A 16,582-nucleotide genomic window follows, 5' to 3' on the forward strand; every position below is an offset into this window, starting at 1 on the left:
CCACGGTATACTGACTTCCTACATTTGCCTACAGGCTAAAGGGTTCACCGGTAACAAGGAAACATTACTGCTATAGACTAAAGGGGCCAAGCAAGAGACAGTCGGTTAATCAAGTCTTGTGTAAGATAAAGGCTAATTTATGTGCATGGCATCAAGGTTGACATGAATGTGTGTGTCTTTGCAGAGCCAGCCAGCACTGTCCTTCAGCGTGCACCAGAAAGAAAAGAGACATGCATTAACTGGATCCCAGCAGACACTATATTTAGTGAAGGAGACACATTCCAGCGCATGTGCTGATGGATGACGACAAGGTGACGATGTGACTTTGAGGCGCCAAATGTGTTGAGCCTGACGACCTGTGCTTGCCAATGCTTTTCCCTGACCTTGGGGTGGCCCATAGGACGCCCTTTCCCCCCTCGCTGACTGCAGTTTCTCATATAATAAGGATCAGTCAAAAACTGTGATCGAGACAGGCAGCAGATAAGCACAAACTAATGACTTAAGCAATGTCAAGCAAGCCAGGGGAACAAATACACTGATTAAATGGGGACATCTCTTTTCTATGTCAATATCTACATTTTTTCTGTAAACAAAAAGCAGCAGCCAGCGACTCTCATGAGGCCCCACTTCTTAAAGGGTAAAGGAACTCCTCCCAGATCTAAAAAGTATTTTTGTTACACCATGGCAAGACTGAGGCACTTAACATGCCATGTCTGACCTTTGCCTGGGCACAACCGGCCATTACTGCAACAGATAAAGAGAGAAAGAGATCCAAAGGGAAGCTGATGGGTTCCACATACTGAAAGAGACATTTAATCCAAGAATTTGAGATGTTTGAGATGAATTTGAGGCATTTACTTACTTGATAAAAGCTGGTGGCATGTCCCTTTTCATGAGCTGGTCTTCTGTGGTTTGTACAGTCTCCTTTCCCACCTGGAAAACACAAATGAGTAAACATTAGACACGCATAATGTAAAGAAACATGACATTTAAAGTAAACACAGTGTGTGCAATAGCACACCAAGCTGACCGTGATGGGAAGTGTTTGGGAACATACTGGACATTTCTGGCATGTCCAACTTTAGAAACTGAAAAAAGAAAAAATCCCAGCAATTTTTCACTAATCAATCAACTGCTGACAATAAAATAGATCCATCTGGGTTTTAGTGATATTAAAGGTCAGCACAATAAAATCAACAAAGTGTTATTTGATTGTTTATCCTACAATCAACTTAATTTCACTCCATATTTTACACCTTATCATCAGTGCACCTGCTGTGACTCTATGCCCCATAATTGGTCTTTACTTCGCTGGCATAGAAACTATAAGTGTGGCCAGGGACAGAGAGCACATGTGTACAAGTGCATGTTGGGAAAAGAGGTGTGCAAGCCTAAGTTACCTATTAAATAATGCATGCAGACTTTCTCCTCTGCAAATGTTTTACTTGCCAGGTACTCTGTGGCAAATAAATAATACAGGAATATATTCATCTGCCTTGTGCCTCAGTGTGGTGGCACATGTCTCAGTTTTCATGAGAGACAGATTTAGGAAAAGTGAAGTCAAAGTGTGGTTATTCTACTGGATTGTGTCCATGGGGTTCTCTGATTCCATCACACCTACTATTCTCACAAATTAGCACAATTCAAGAATAATAATCTAGATAATAACCATAAATAATAGCAAGGATACTACAAACCACTTAGTTACAAAAAAAAAAAAAGGCAAATTGGTTTACTTGCCTAATAGATGATACATATACTCTTATCTTGCTTTTGTTATTTATGTGCCTGCTGTTCACAGGTCTTATTATTTATAGAAAGTCTTTCACCTCTTCACAATATTCCCACAGCTTTTAGCCTGTGCAAAAGTAGTCTGACTCAACAGATAAATACTGGCCAGTGATATCACCAGATGGCATTAAAAGCAACTGTGACACATTCACTGCAGCCGCAAACTTTTCTGGGGCCTACAGGTCATCGGCCAATCTTTAACCTGACAGCTCCTGTCAGATTGCGCCAAAGTTTGAATAGCGCAGTCCAGTACATTTAACACAAGTGAGTGGGCGTGTTCACTATCCATGCTGCTCCCTCATGAAGCGAAATGTTTCCAGGTTTGGAAAACCTGTCTGACACAGAGTATTTAGGCAGATATTTTATGATATGATGGTCCCAAAGCTCACAACCAAAAATCCCAATAACAATTTCCCATTTAACCAGAAGGTGTTATGTATTCTTTCTCTGTAATATTTAAAAGCCAGTTAGCCATTATATTTACAAACTGTTAAAGATAGCACCAGTAATAAAACAGCAGACACGAGACACACCCAACACCCAAGCTTCAACTCTGACTAGTTCATCAGTCATGAGGATTTCTGTGAGTCAAAGCTTAAAGCCCCTGTACAAAATTTAAACAGGGTGGACACAGTCTATTCCAAAGCTTTTATGCAATGTGACCACAGTACATAGATCAACTGAATGTTATATGCATGAGTAAAAACTTTGTAACCACAACTTTCCTCCTTAGAGAGTCTTGCTGTTAATCAGGCAGTTTTTCAGAATGATGTCCTGTTAGTTGTGTAGCGAAGCACTATTTCAACAAGGCAGCTGCTGAGGGATGCCAGGCCTTGGTACAGTTATAATGTGCAAAGCAGCTGAACGCCTCCTTGCAGCTGGCCATCCAATGCCAAAATGACTCACCTCCCCCAACCATGACCTCAGCTCTGCGGGGAGGCACAACTCACCCACGTTGAGCCGCCATGGGTGAGAGATCATAGGCATTCATCCTTACGGAGCATACTGACCAGTTTAAATGAGATGCATTGCTGCACAAACCTTTCCTTTCACATTAATATTGCACTACAAATCAGCTGAATAGTAAAAGTGTTGCAGAGTGCTAGATTATGTGTGACGGTGTGATTTCCTGACTGTCACACAATTTACTCTTACAAAGCATTTCCAACGTGTTTCAATGTCCTGAACACTTTTGTACCCGCTAGGCAACACACCAGGAAGTTCTTCAGTTACGTTTGCGGAAATATATCAGAATTTTGGACAAGACAAAACAATTTAGAGATGTCTAATTAGGGCATGGGAAATAATGAATCCAAATCCTGGCACAACTTTCAAAGTGTTTTTTAATCTCTTGGAAGTTCCTTTAAAACAGTGACTTCTGCTTTTGCTTTTCTTATTCATGATGCATTCCTGATGCTACAGTAAGCAATCCCAGTGAGCTTGTCAGTGTGTCTGTATACAGCCACTAGAAGAGCCATTCCAGATGGTTGACGTGGAGGCAGTAATGGAGCAGAGCACACATGCATCTCCTCGCGCTGTGCTCACTGGACCTGAGGGACTCTGAGTAACTGTGGGGTTATAAATTAGGAGCAAAGGTTGTGCCAAACCAAAACTAAAGCTCAGCCGGGGAGGCTGGAGTGGCAGGGAGCATACGCCACCCTGACATTCCTCCAAAGAGGCTCTGGGAAAAAAAGCCAGCAACAACTGATGTTGGGATATTTTTATTATTTAAACTACTTACTCAGTGCATCCGAGTGCATTTCCTTTTTCCAGTCTTATCTTGCTTTAAAGCTTTGTCATACTTCTACTGATCCACCTGCAAAAAGTATTTTGCACAGTTGCAGTAAACTAGAATGATGAAAAAAAATGTAGCTTCCTTGTGGTTTCAGCAGCTACTTGATTAAATTATTTGCTCATCAGCCCTAACAGGAACAAAGCATATGAATGCTGAAGGTCTTTTATCAACAGCTATATGAGATTATTTGCATATATGGTCTACTATTTATAGATTACTTTCACTCCTTTATATCAGTGTGCTTCGAGTACTTGTTAGGTGGGTTAGGTAAATAAATCTATTATGTCAAGGGGGCTCAAGCAGCTCATGAACGACTTTCCAAGGTAAGGGTGATTGTGTAAGCTCTTCACAGAACTGTTAAAACAACACTGCTATTTATTGAAGCTCAAGTCAAGTTTAGACATGATCTGAAACTGAGCATTCATTTAACAAGAGCTGAGTCATATTGACCCCGAAGCGTCGCACAGGAGTCTCTGAAACTGAGCAAATTTAAATTTCTTGATACTGTCACTGTCTTCCTTTCCTTCCTCCCTTGTCGTGCCTCTTCCTGTTGTGTGAAGTTCAAAAATTGTTTTGCACCAGCGATCCAAACAATTTGATGTAAAAATAGAACTGTAACCAAAGTTTGCAACGCTTGTTGTCGAGCAGTTTGTGATGCCTGGCCTCTTTTACTATTTTGAGCCTCTGTCGTGATTTTGGACCACATTCCTGTGACGGCAGCAAAGCCCTAGTTTGACATTAGGGTTACAGCTTGTGATTATTTATCTCTTGATTTGTCTCCTGGGGTCTTTTGTTGGCCTAAGAGATTAATAGTTTCTTCTGTAAAACAATAGAAGATAATGTCCTTCACTAGTTACCAAAGCCAAGAATGGCCTGTAATTACAAGTCTTGTCCGACAGCAACAAAAGTTGAAATGCAAGGATATTTAATTTATAACAAATCAAACTTAATATAAAGAATAATACTGAACTGAGACCCCTGAAGCCTATACTTTGTATTTCTTTTTTCCAGATTACTTTTCTGTCAATTTTATGGTATTTTCCCCCCATTAAATTATTGATATCAAGACTTGGGGAAACAATGACATGAGGATGTCCGGTCACCAGTCATTAGTAATTAAAGCTATGACAGCCAACCCAAACCACAATAAAAATCCTCTATTTCTTGAATAGAATCTTGCAAAACAATTTAAAGAAGCACAGCTGTTCCCTCCCAGCATCTTTTTAAAGCCTTCCACAGATTTAGTGTCATCTTCTTCCAAGCTGCCATTACAACACTTTTAGCTGTGTGTCCCATTTGAGCCTAGAGTGGAAACACTGGCACTCCTGTGTTGTGAAGTAGCTTGATAAAGTGGCTGCTCCTTTAGCACAGACTCTGCATTGTTGACAGGAGCCCATCACTCTTTCTCGAGAAGAAAGGCGACTCTGAAAGCCTCCAGACTGCCAAGACACAGCCTGCCTTTCTCATGTCGGGCAGTTTTAACACAATACTGCGTTAGTCATGGGGACCTCAAAGATCTATGACTGCAAAATTCCTACAAGCAGTGCTACCGCTAACCCTTAACACCATATAAGAAAATAAACTACTACACTTGTATTTCTCAGAGAGAAAGACGCCGATTTCCACAGTAAGTGTCTCTGAACTGCAATCTGATGCCAAAGCACTCCATTAGCTACCTTTGATCAATAGTCTCAAACCAGGGAGTCCTGCTTTTTAACATATCAAATGGCTTTTGACTAATAATGATTCAGAAGGGCAGCAGAAACATTGTGCTTATGGCATTATCACACATCTTCCAAGCGGTGTCCAACATGTTTGTTTGTTTGTTCTTATTTGGATCAGTAAACACTTATGCACGGTGTGTCCAAATCCTATCATCTGCTTGAAAGTCACAAATCAATTGTTCTGCTAGGAGAGGCAAAACAGGCTCTGTGGCTAGAGAAATACATCACAACTACTATTTCACAATGCAGGAACTTTGCAGCTCACAGCCTTACTGGGGAACAGCATTTATACTCATTGTCCTTATCTTAAAAAGAAGAGTGAGTCAATAAAAAGCATGTTGCATGTGTTCACTTCCACAGAACACGGACAGCTAAAAACAACACATTTAACAGATAACTTTTAAGTGCTAGAGAGGAAGCCTCAACTTCACATTTGGCCAACCAATGACGTGGTTCCATATAAAACCTATTTGTCACTATCTGATTGATATAACTATTTCCATGAAATGTAGGACTGTAACTTTACTTTATATTCCATTAAACTAGACTACAGCTCAGCTTGTTTAGCAGAAAATGAGGGGGAAACTATTCTAAAAAGACAGTCTAAAAAGGGAGCTGATGTTTTTGTTCACGTTTACATGAAAAGAATATTAATTTTCAGTTAAAATACAGACTACACTGGTGTAAAAACGCAAACTGTTGAGTTTGAAAGAGTCAAAGACTTTAAATATCCATGAATCTGTTAAAGGACACAAATTATTACTGCCTCTGTTCTCCTACAAAACATAACTACACAAGGTACATCACAGAAAGCTGAACATAGCAAAATAGCCTCGAGTAGCAGCTGATGGCTTAAAGGGGTTACTAGAACTTCATGTTTGTTCATTACTCTATCATAACTAGCATGAATGGTGTCCACAACAGAACTAATCATAAAAAGAAAGTGCCGGAAGTGTGCCGAAGAACATGGTTTGTCTGACAACGTGGAAAACAGCAGCTCAAAGGTGGAGTGGCTAAATGTTGAGGTTTCCTTGGGCAAAATACGGTATCTCCAAGTTCCTTCTGATATTCGATTACAACATGGACAGATGTGATCGCAGTGAATGTACGAAAGTTAAGTTAAAAGCTAAGAGCTCAAATAGGGTAAAAAAGAGGCAAGTACAAGTCCTTGTCTACACCTGACTTGGAAATGCATTTTATATTTCTACTACTCTCTCAATATTCTTTCATAAGTTTCAATTGAGCAATTTTAGAAAGCCACATCCGTGTTTTAAAATACATTTGGTAATACTGATTGCAGTGTTTTTGGGGAACACAAACTGCACAGGAAACAATTCCAACAAAATCTTGAATTTTTGTTTCTTGGGGAAAAACCCCCCCACAAAAAAGATCACCCCAGGTGCATTTTGTGATTTGTCATGGTGTGCTCTGGAGTCATAAACACCCTGCTGCTGAGGGACAAGGGTTTCCCTTTGCTTTCCTTTCATTTGTTCAGAGTGGGGCTGACAGCTGCTGGGTATTCCTGACTTGGCTTCCTGCATTTCCTTTTCAACTCAACGCTCTGCCGTATTCTCCTATCCCAGCTAATTTTCATCAGAAAAAGCTAAAAATACACAAACTTTGCATTATGAATTGATAGTGCATGAGCATGAGGACTAGTAAGGTGTTCTTGTTTGACTATACAAACATTTCACAGTCCATAGTTCTCACATTGCTGCCAAGATAATAGAATCAAATGGAGAGCTGCATGAAATTGTTTCCCTTGACAAAATGCAGGAAGTTTGAGTACCAGGTAATAGGAAAGGGTTTCTTTTGTTGGCCTGTGAAGCAGTTTACTTAATGAGCTCATTTGTTTCCCATTTCTAAAGGGTTAGAGAAGTGGGTGATTGAAATTGCTATAAACAAAAATACTCAAATACTGATCACGTCACAATTAAGTATTTAAAAATTCCCCTAAAAGCGCCCTCGTGTTGCATCCTCTGTATTTCTTTCAAAGTTTAAGGACATTCGAGAAGATATTAAAGGCCTCCAAGAGTCTTGCAGATGTGTTGTGCAGATTGAGCAAAAAGCATGAGGCCAGATTTCTCACACAACCCACTAATCAGTGACTGCTGCCGAGCCCAGCTTCCAGTAACTGCATTTCATAAATCAGAGTGATATTTTGTAACCTCCAGAGTGTTGCAGAAGACAGTAGCTTCTTTATCCCAACAAAAACTCAGTGATCTACACAGAGAAGCATCTCCACAAGTCACGTGATCTCTGCAAACAGGAAGAAACTGGATTTTTTTTTTTAACCTTACACCTATAAAAAGGAGCTATAAAAATAATGAGCTACAACAGGCCTGCACAGCCAACCTTAAAGGCTGGCTACTGACACAGACAAGTATGCTCTCCATTTATCCCATTAGGACATTATCAAAACTCTTAGAATCATTAAAAATATCAGTCTTTTTAACAGTGATATGTGCCTCAAAAATGATTTTACTTTGTCAGATTAAAATGACTGCTAAAATTGAAAGACATCAATAAAAAAACAAGCATCAAATTTTCATGACAGGATGCTTTCTTTTAAACATTTTCAGCTTTACAAACAACTTATTTCATTTTCTTGATGTTACCGTTACAACACTCATTTGTGCAACAAAGGCAATCGTTCTCATTGCACAAGCATATTGGTTCGGCTAGAAATCGACCAGTCAGCCACAGCATAGCCACATCCTGCAGCTAAAGATATGTATCAGGCTAAAACTTGATATCACTGACAAAAAAGAAGCTCCTGACATGTGAAAACATGGTCAGGGAGTAAAGTTGTTCATTCAAAGGATCAGCCCAATCCCACCTCCCCCTCCAAAATGGGATAAATTCCTGCCTGTTGGGAATTCTTCGCATTCCTAACATTCATCTTTAATTGAGATCTCGCTCATTGTCTCAATGAGGAATAACTACAGGGAGTGCAGAATTATTAGGCAAATGAGTATTTTGTCCACATCATCCTCTTCATGCATGTTGTCTTACTCCAAGCTGTATAGGCCCGAAAGCCTACTACCAATTAAGCATATCAGGTGATGTGCAACTCTGTAATGAGAAGGGGTGTGGTCTAATGACATCAATACCCTATATCAGGTGTGCATAATTATTAGGCAAAGTCCTTTCCTTTGGCAAAATGGGTCAAAAGAAGGACTTGACAGGCTCAGAAAAGTCAAAAATAGTGAGATATCTTGCAGAGGGATGCAGCAGTCTCAAAATTGCAAAGCTTCTGAAGCGTGATCATCGAACAATCAAGCGTTTCATTCAAAATAGTCAACAGGGTCGCAAGAAGCGTGTGGAAAAACCAAGGTGCAAAATAACTGCCCATGAACTGAGAAAAGTCAAGCGTGCAGCTGCCAAGATGCCACTTGCCACCAGTTTGGCCATATTTCAGAGCTGCAACATCACTGGAGTGCCCGAAAGCACAAGGTGTGCAATATTCAGAGACATGGCCAAGGTAAGAAAGGCTGAAAGACGACCACCACTGAACAAGACACAAGCTGAAACGTCAAGACTGGACCAAGAAATATCTCAAGACTGATTTTTCTAAGGTTTTATGGACTGATGAAATGAGAGTGAGTCTTGATGGGCCAGATGGATGGGCCCGTGGCTGGATTGGTAATGGGCAGAGAGCTCCAGTCCAACTCAGACGCCAGCAAGGTGGAGGTGGAGTACTGGTTTGGGCTGGTATCATCAAAGATGAGCTTGTGGGGCCTTTTCGAGTTGAGGATGGAGTCAAGCTCAACTCCCAGTCCTACTGCCAGTTTCTGGAAGACACCTTCTTCAAGCAGTGGTACAGGAAGAAGTCTGCATCCTTCAAGAAAAACATGATTTTCATGCAGGACAATGCTCCATCACACACGTCCAAGTACTCCACAGCGTGGCTGGCAAGAAAGGGTATAAAAGAAGAAAAACTAATGACATGGCCACCTTGTTCACCTGATCTGAACCCCATTGAGAACCTGTGGTCCATCATCAAATGTGAGATTTACAAGGAGGGAAAACAGTACACCTCTCTGAACAGTGTCTGGGAGGCTGTGGTTGCTGCTGCACGCAATGTTGATGGTGAACAGATCAAAACACTGACAGAATCCATGGATGGCAGGCTTTTGAGTGTCCTTGCAAAGAAAGGTGGCTATATTGGTCGCTGATTTGTTTTTGTTTTGTTTTTGAATGTCAGAAACGTATATTTGTGAATGTGGAGATGTTATATTGGTGTCACTGGTAAAAATAAATCATTGAAATGGGTATATATTTGTTTTTTGTTAAGTTGCCTAATAATTATGCACAGTAATAGTCACCTGCACACACAGATATCCCCCTAAAATAGCTAAAACTAAAAACTACTTCCAAAAACATTCAGCTTTGATATTAATGCGTTTTTTGGGTTCATTGAGAACATGGTTGTTGTTCAATAATAAAATTATTCCTCAAAAATACAACTTGCCTAATAATTCTGCACTCCCTGTAGTCATAGATATTAAATGAACACAGAGTATATGACAGTAGTTTGTGATGTTGCTAGAGTAACAATTATGGTTCGGGGCTACACTTTTATCTCCATGCATCTGCTAGAATAAGTTAAAAATTAATCATTTGTACCTGATCTCTTCAGACAGGCTAAAGCATCCAAGACATCCTGGAATCTCACCTTCCTTTTTAGTCGGAAAACCTGGTGCAATCGTCTTAATAAGCAATTTAAAGGTAGAATTACTTGCAACTTGCTCTCTGTTCGATTTCTAGGTCATCTCAGTTTTTTAACTTGATTACAGTACTTAAGCTTCTGCTCTGGAGATCTTGGACAGAGTTAATGGGGGAGGAAGTCTGTGCAACAGATGGTTTTCTAGGAAGCACAGACAATAAAGCAAATAAATGGCTTTTCTTTGAAACAACCCTATCCCGACAATGACTAAATAAAATCCAATTAGAAGGGTTCATCCTTTTCCCTAGATAGTAAAGATATACTTTCAAGTTAGACGCTTACATTTTTGTTTTCAAGCAGACTCACTTCAAGTAACTAGTACAAAACAGGTGCAAAAATGAAGAAGTTCAAAAGTCATTTTTAGGAAAACAATGAAATATGCAGGGAAAAGACACCAACAGCTAATGGACTAAAATAAACTTCTGTTTTCTCATTAGATAAAATCAAAGATAAGGGCTACACGGTGTATTTGATTACTTATGTAGGCTCTGCAATGTATGACTCATGGGACTGTGACCACAAGAAATTGCATCGGATCCTTAACTTCAGTGATCTCATAACGCTGTTCATGTTGTAATGTTGCCACAGCAACTGGAAATAATTACAGACTCGTGCAACCATTCATGCCACTGTTGGAAACATCTGATCACAATTCACAGTGTCCAGAAAGCCTGGATGATTTCATCCTAAGATAGCTGAGGATACACAGGACATTTTCATGTGCTACGACAAGCCCTGTTTTCATGTTAATTACTTGGCCGAAATAAAAGGTTTCTACACTAAAAACTTCATTCTGTACTTTTTTAAAAACTGAGTGGCAGAACAACTTGACCGCTTAATATCTAAATATTAAAATGTATTACCGAGCCTTATTTAGCTCTGCTTTGGCTTTGTTTATTCAATGGTTTGTTGTAAGTGGACTGGTAATGAGCTCTTGTGCTAAATCCACCCTAATCATGGGGTTAAAGGGAGTCTAAATTTACTGCAGTCCACCCAAAATGGTCCAAAAACATGTACCATTTAGTTCTTAGACCTGTCAAAATAGAAGGTTTGCTCTTGAAAGACAGCAAAGCAGAATAGGCTCCAGCATGGGTGGAAAGGGGGTATTATAAAGGCCCTTAGAGGACAGAAGCCTGTAAACATATAAATAATGGACACAATGAGGTGCAGACCTGTTGTTTAAGAGTGGGCACTGAGGAAAAACAAAGCGTCAGAATGAAGTAAACCAGATTGAAATTCTTATAGGCCATGAACTGTAATAAATAAACTGCGAGGCAATGGTAGGCAATCCCCCTAAATGAAACATTCCTTTGCTGACGCCAGAGTAATTGTCCAAATTTATTGCCCGACAAGTGCCAGGGGTTCTGGGCTCGACCAGGCTGACAGACTGCACAACACACAGGAACCATGTCTGCCTCAATTTAGCCTGTATGCTTTTCTTTCCATATAAGCCACAGTATCTGACAGGGCCCTCGCTTCCTTTGTTACGAACTCAGCATGTGTTTCAGGATAAAATTGACAGTCATTTCCTAACTAGCTTCCATGATAGATACAATGTGGTTTTGAGACATGCCATTATAACTACATCACTGAGTCTAAATATAATTGAGGCAACAGCTGCATCTGGTGAAGGGGGTGTGTATAATTTAATGTTTTAAAAAGATAGGTTGGAAACACATAGTTAATAGGCCCATAGACAAGTTAATTACCATGTGGATAGAAAAAGATAACAGACACAAACTAGATCTGATAATGTAGCCAGATTCACTATAGTGCATCAAGATTATGTGTATGATGACAGGTTCTATTTTTAAAAAAAAAGTGTGGTTCTAGGTCATGGGGTCAATAGCAAGTGGTTTCTGTGTAACATGAGGACACACAGAGCAAATCGTGACTCGTGACTAAGGTATGAAACACACGCAACTCAAAATGAATTTTTGCAGGTGAATATTATACACACAATGTCATATTTATCAGTTACTACAAATATTATCAGTTTTTAAAATATAACATTAAGCTTAATACTGAAGGGTTGCAGTTTTTACATTAGTGCAAAACTTCCAAGCCACCCCTCATTTCTTCATATTTGATGAATGACTGAATGCATGAAGCATAAGAAAGGCAACCCACTCAAGTGATGAACCAAGGTTGTGTCCACTCCACACAAAACAACTTGGCAAAGAATCTATTTTAAACTTTGCAATCTGACAGGCATAAAATAGTATTTTCCACCACCAATGTGATTCCCGGAGAGTATTAGATGAAAAAACTGATCCGAAACATGGTCTTCAGCTGATCCATCTACTGTCCACTGAAGCCTCATTAGAAATGTTCTGAGTGGAAGGGTGGCTTTCAAGAAACCATTACGGGGAAGGGAAACAGGAACAAAACGCTGAGTTATGCCAAATTACACAAGACCTGGACTGAAAAATTTGTGGTAACAGGTCTTGTTGAAGTGATGAAATATTTGGTTCAATATTTAAAGAGGAGGTCAGGAAGCAAAAGGCAGCCATGTGAAACAAGGTGGAGGCTCCTTCATGGTTTGGGTCTGCATTTCAGCCAGCAGTCTTGGAGAGCTTGTCAAAACTGAATGAATTATGAAGGCAGAGAATTACCATTCAATTTCAATCCACCATCCAGTACCATCTGGAAGCATTTAATTGGCAACAGCTTTATTTTACAGCATGACAATGATCCTAAACATACTGCCATAGTACTCAAAGAAAAACACAGCGGCACACTATCTGTCATGGATTGGCCTCCCCAGAGCCCAAACTTCAAAATTATTAAATCAATGTGGGATCAGCTTTACAGAGAACAGAACAAAAGGCAGCCAACATCCAAAGAAGAGTTTTGAATGTCCTTGAAGAACCCTGGAAAACTATTCATGAAGACTACTTATAAGGAAAGCTTGAATAAGAGAGTTCAGGCTGTATTTAAGAATAAAGGTGATCATAGCACATATTGATTTTAAAGCTCATTAGAATTGTATAAAGTGTGCTTTTTAGCTTTATACACACTTTATTTCCACACATTTTGAACATGTTTCGATAAATTACTGCACCTACTTCTCATTTACACACTACAGCTGAGATTCCTAGTCTGGTCCTACAATCTTATGGACCAAATACACATGCACACGCTTCTTACTACTTACTATGCCCCTTTCATAACTGTTTTCACGCATTAGTAGTGCACTGATAGCTGAATATTCAAATGCATATGATATGTAGTGCAGTGATGTGATTTGCAGAACTATTCATAGATGATCACTACAGGTGCAGCTGTTCTGTGCAGCCGAGTGATTAAAGTAAAAAGTAATTCACTGTGGTCCTGTACCTGACTCACACATTACAGCAGTGCCTACGTCAAGCTATGGCAGTCATGTACAGAGGAGGAGGCAGGGCATATCTTCAAGGGGAAAAGGGCGTCACTGCCCTTTTGCCCCGAGTTAAATAACTCCAAAAAAGTTTCATGGCATTCCCTAATCCTGCCATTGAACACACATTTGGTAACCGCATTAACACTCTGCTGGGTGAAGTGTTGTGTCCAACTTCATTGGAAAGTAATGGGACAATGCGACAGGTAGCCTACGACACTCGCCGAGCTCAGCCAAACTTTACCAATGTGATTTTATACAGAGAAGAAAGTTACTCACCCGAACAAGGTTACTAACGGCTGCCTGAACAGCAGCTACGGGCGCCGTCAGATCTGGGATACCTTTCCCATCAACTTCACCTTCTTCGTGCATTATCACCAGATGGGATATCTGCTGAGCCACCGGCTCCAGGATACTTTCTATCGTCTTCGTGTGAAAAACCGGCATGGTGACAACTTTAGAACACTATCTAAGTAAAAACTCTACCACCAAAGGCAGTTTTCTCCAAATCTCCCTCTACAGAAGCCTAAAACAATCCACGCACGATCTTTTTCCCCCCCAGGATAGTCCTCCCGACTACAAGTACAATGAAAACATGAACGCGAAAAAACTCCCAGCCAGAGAGTGAGCGCGAGCAACCTAAACGTCAACCAACGGTTTCCGCCTTCTTCCCAATCAATGAACGAGAACGCACGCTTCCTAGATTGTGATTGGTTATTAGGGCTGCCGCTCCGTATCGGGACCGCCTTCTTCCATACTGACGAGTTTGCTAGAGATCCAAGTGCTCCCTAGATTACGTAATAGATCCTCATCATATGTCCTAAAAAGGGAAATATGTGTCTACTGTTTGAGAGGGGAGTGCGATTCCAGTAGCTGTGAATTAACTAGTCGGGCTTTCGGCCCCGCTGGCCCAGAAATCGGAGCTGTGGAGATCAGATTACAAACCCTTCCCAAAACAAACAGTATACTCCGCAGGGCACTCCGAAATTCTCCACAAAGTAAAGAAGCTGTAAATAAATGGTAACAAAGACACTATTTTCTAACCTACTTGTCAATGACTGACTGATATATAACAGCCTCTGTGAGTATACATCTCAGTTTAAATAAAGGACACCCTACACACTACTTTACCAATTTGAAGTGACCCATAGTATCTGGCTGAAAACTATTTTCCCTTATCAGAGATAACATCCGACATACTGAACTGTTTACAAACCCAGCTCTGTCAGTGGCTGGACATGGCACTTTTTTTAAATTCCTTCTCACCCTCACCCTCACATCCTGAAATAACAATATTTGAGGACTGAAAACCAACTGCCAAGCAAACCAGCTAAGGAATTCCCACAGATTCCCCAGAGGGGCTACAAGGCAGCAGCCCATTGCCTAAAAAGGAAGAGTCCAAAAAGAAAGAATCAAGGAAGTTACTCTGTTTGAACCACTGTGTAAACATACAAGGGATTGACATGCTTTCCCCCTGTGTAAGGAGTTGTCATACCAAAGGTCAATAAAGAGATCCCAATTTGAACATTTGAACTTTATGTTTCGTGACACAACCTATTTTATTATTATTGTTATTATTATTCTATAATATAGTTGAATGTACAATTATTTAAAGAAATAATAATCAAAAGAGACCAAAAGGACCACCTCTGGAGGACTGCATCCTGAACATAGACTTCAAAGATGGCCTGCTGTTTCCTATGCTCTCCGATTACTAATAACGTCATCTTGTGCGTGCATGCTGGAATGTGCTCATGATGGGTGGTCTACCTTCTGCTGTCCTGCTACTCTATAGATACCTGAGCCCTGCTGCTGCATGGTGTTTAAGGGGATTGCAATCGTAAAGATCATAAATGTCCAGACTACACATTGCAGGAAATATAGAGAGAGATCGTTTTACTATATATGGATGTTTTGTCAAAAATAACCCAAATAGTTGTAATTCTGATTTACTTTGACAATCCACTGGCTTCAGCATGGCCTTGCTGTTTGTTGTGGGATGCCTTTTTAATAATGCCTGGGCGCCATCTTCTGGCTCAGAGAATTAAATGCAGTCAGTGCATTGGAATTTAATATAACTCTTGAGCACTTAAACAGAATATAGCCATTGCAAAATACACCCGTATTACTATTTTATAGCAAGTCAAATGATCTCAGTATGTATATTTTCAATAAACAATAAATAATGAAGGCATACTTTAGTGCCACTTAGCAGAAAGTCCAAGGAAAAGCAATCCTTATTTTGTCCATAATTCAAAAACTTGCTTTTTGACCTATGCAAAGGTGAACTGATATCAACAGCAGCATCAAGACACAAGTTAAGTCTAAGAACACCTTTTCCCAAAATGTGGATGAATGAGAGTGAATGTGATGAACTGGTTGATATCTACATGTGTGTTTCTCAGCATGGAAATGTGAACCAATGAACACATGTAACTGCTTAAATAAAAAATGCTTGATGATTCATATGTATGTCCTTGTATCAATGATCAATTTTGAATGCAATAAACTTCCAGACATTTCCTCCAAAACCACTATCATCTCCTTTTTTTCATCAGTGCTTCATGTTAAAAGCTGACCTTAAAGCATGAAGACAAACATGACCTGCTAAACATAAACATGTTAGGAATGTGGGAATGGATATGTGGAGGTAACACATGTTGTAATTTTTGAAAAGACCACACGAGGGCACTAAAGTCTGCAAATGAATGAGAAATCGTGAGGTAGTTGTTGGAGAAAACTGTACGATGTCAGAGGGCAGAAGTTTTGGTATTTATAAGAATGCATCCATTTTTAAAAAAAAAGATTTTGATGATTTTTTTTAAGTGAATCCTGGTTGATTGTTTGTTGACTTCTTGTGCTATGTGCTCGCAACAACAATTTTTTTCTCATGCGATCTCCCTGGACCAAATTTCATATGAAGGATTTAAAAACACAAAATGTTATCAGTAAAACTGAGTTTGTGTTCATATTTCTGAGTTAATGGTCATCCCTCTGATTTAGTGTGTTGTGTCATGAGCTAGAGAGACTCAGCAAGAAAGCGCTGCTTGAGGTGTGTGACTCAGAGCCATTGTCATGTCCCGAGAAAACGGTGCCATCAAAATGCAGAGGGGACTCACAAAATGATTGTCTGCTTATATTATTCCAATGAAACTCAAGTCTCA

General features: G+C 39.9%; 1 protein-coding gene across 2 annotated transcripts in view; it reads right to left on the bottom strand.

Annotated features, from left to right (window-relative positions):
* The window catches only part of LOC113028360 (vinculin), a 28,111-nt gene extending 14,018 nt beyond the window's left edge, over positions 1-14,093 (bottom strand). For both annotated transcript variants that reach the window (XM_026178569.1, XM_026178567.1), the window contains exons 1-2: positions 13,698-14,093; positions 863-933 (exon numbers count right to left, since the gene is read on the bottom strand). In XM_026178569.1, coding sequence (XP_026034354.1) covers positions 863-933; positions 13,698-13,865 — 239 coding nt within the window. In that variant the 5' untranslated portion in view covers positions 13,866-14,093. The remainder of the gene's footprint in view (positions 1-862; positions 934-13,697) is intronic.
* Between the last annotated feature and the right edge of the window lie 2,489 nt (positions 14,094-16,582).

Source organism: Astatotilapia calliptera, chromosome 8 (genome assembly GCF_900246225.1).
Source record: "Astatotilapia calliptera chromosome 8, fAstCal1.2, whole genome shotgun sequence".
Taxonomy (NCBI): Eukaryota; Metazoa; Chordata; class Actinopteri; order Cichliformes; family Cichlidae; genus Astatotilapia; species Astatotilapia calliptera.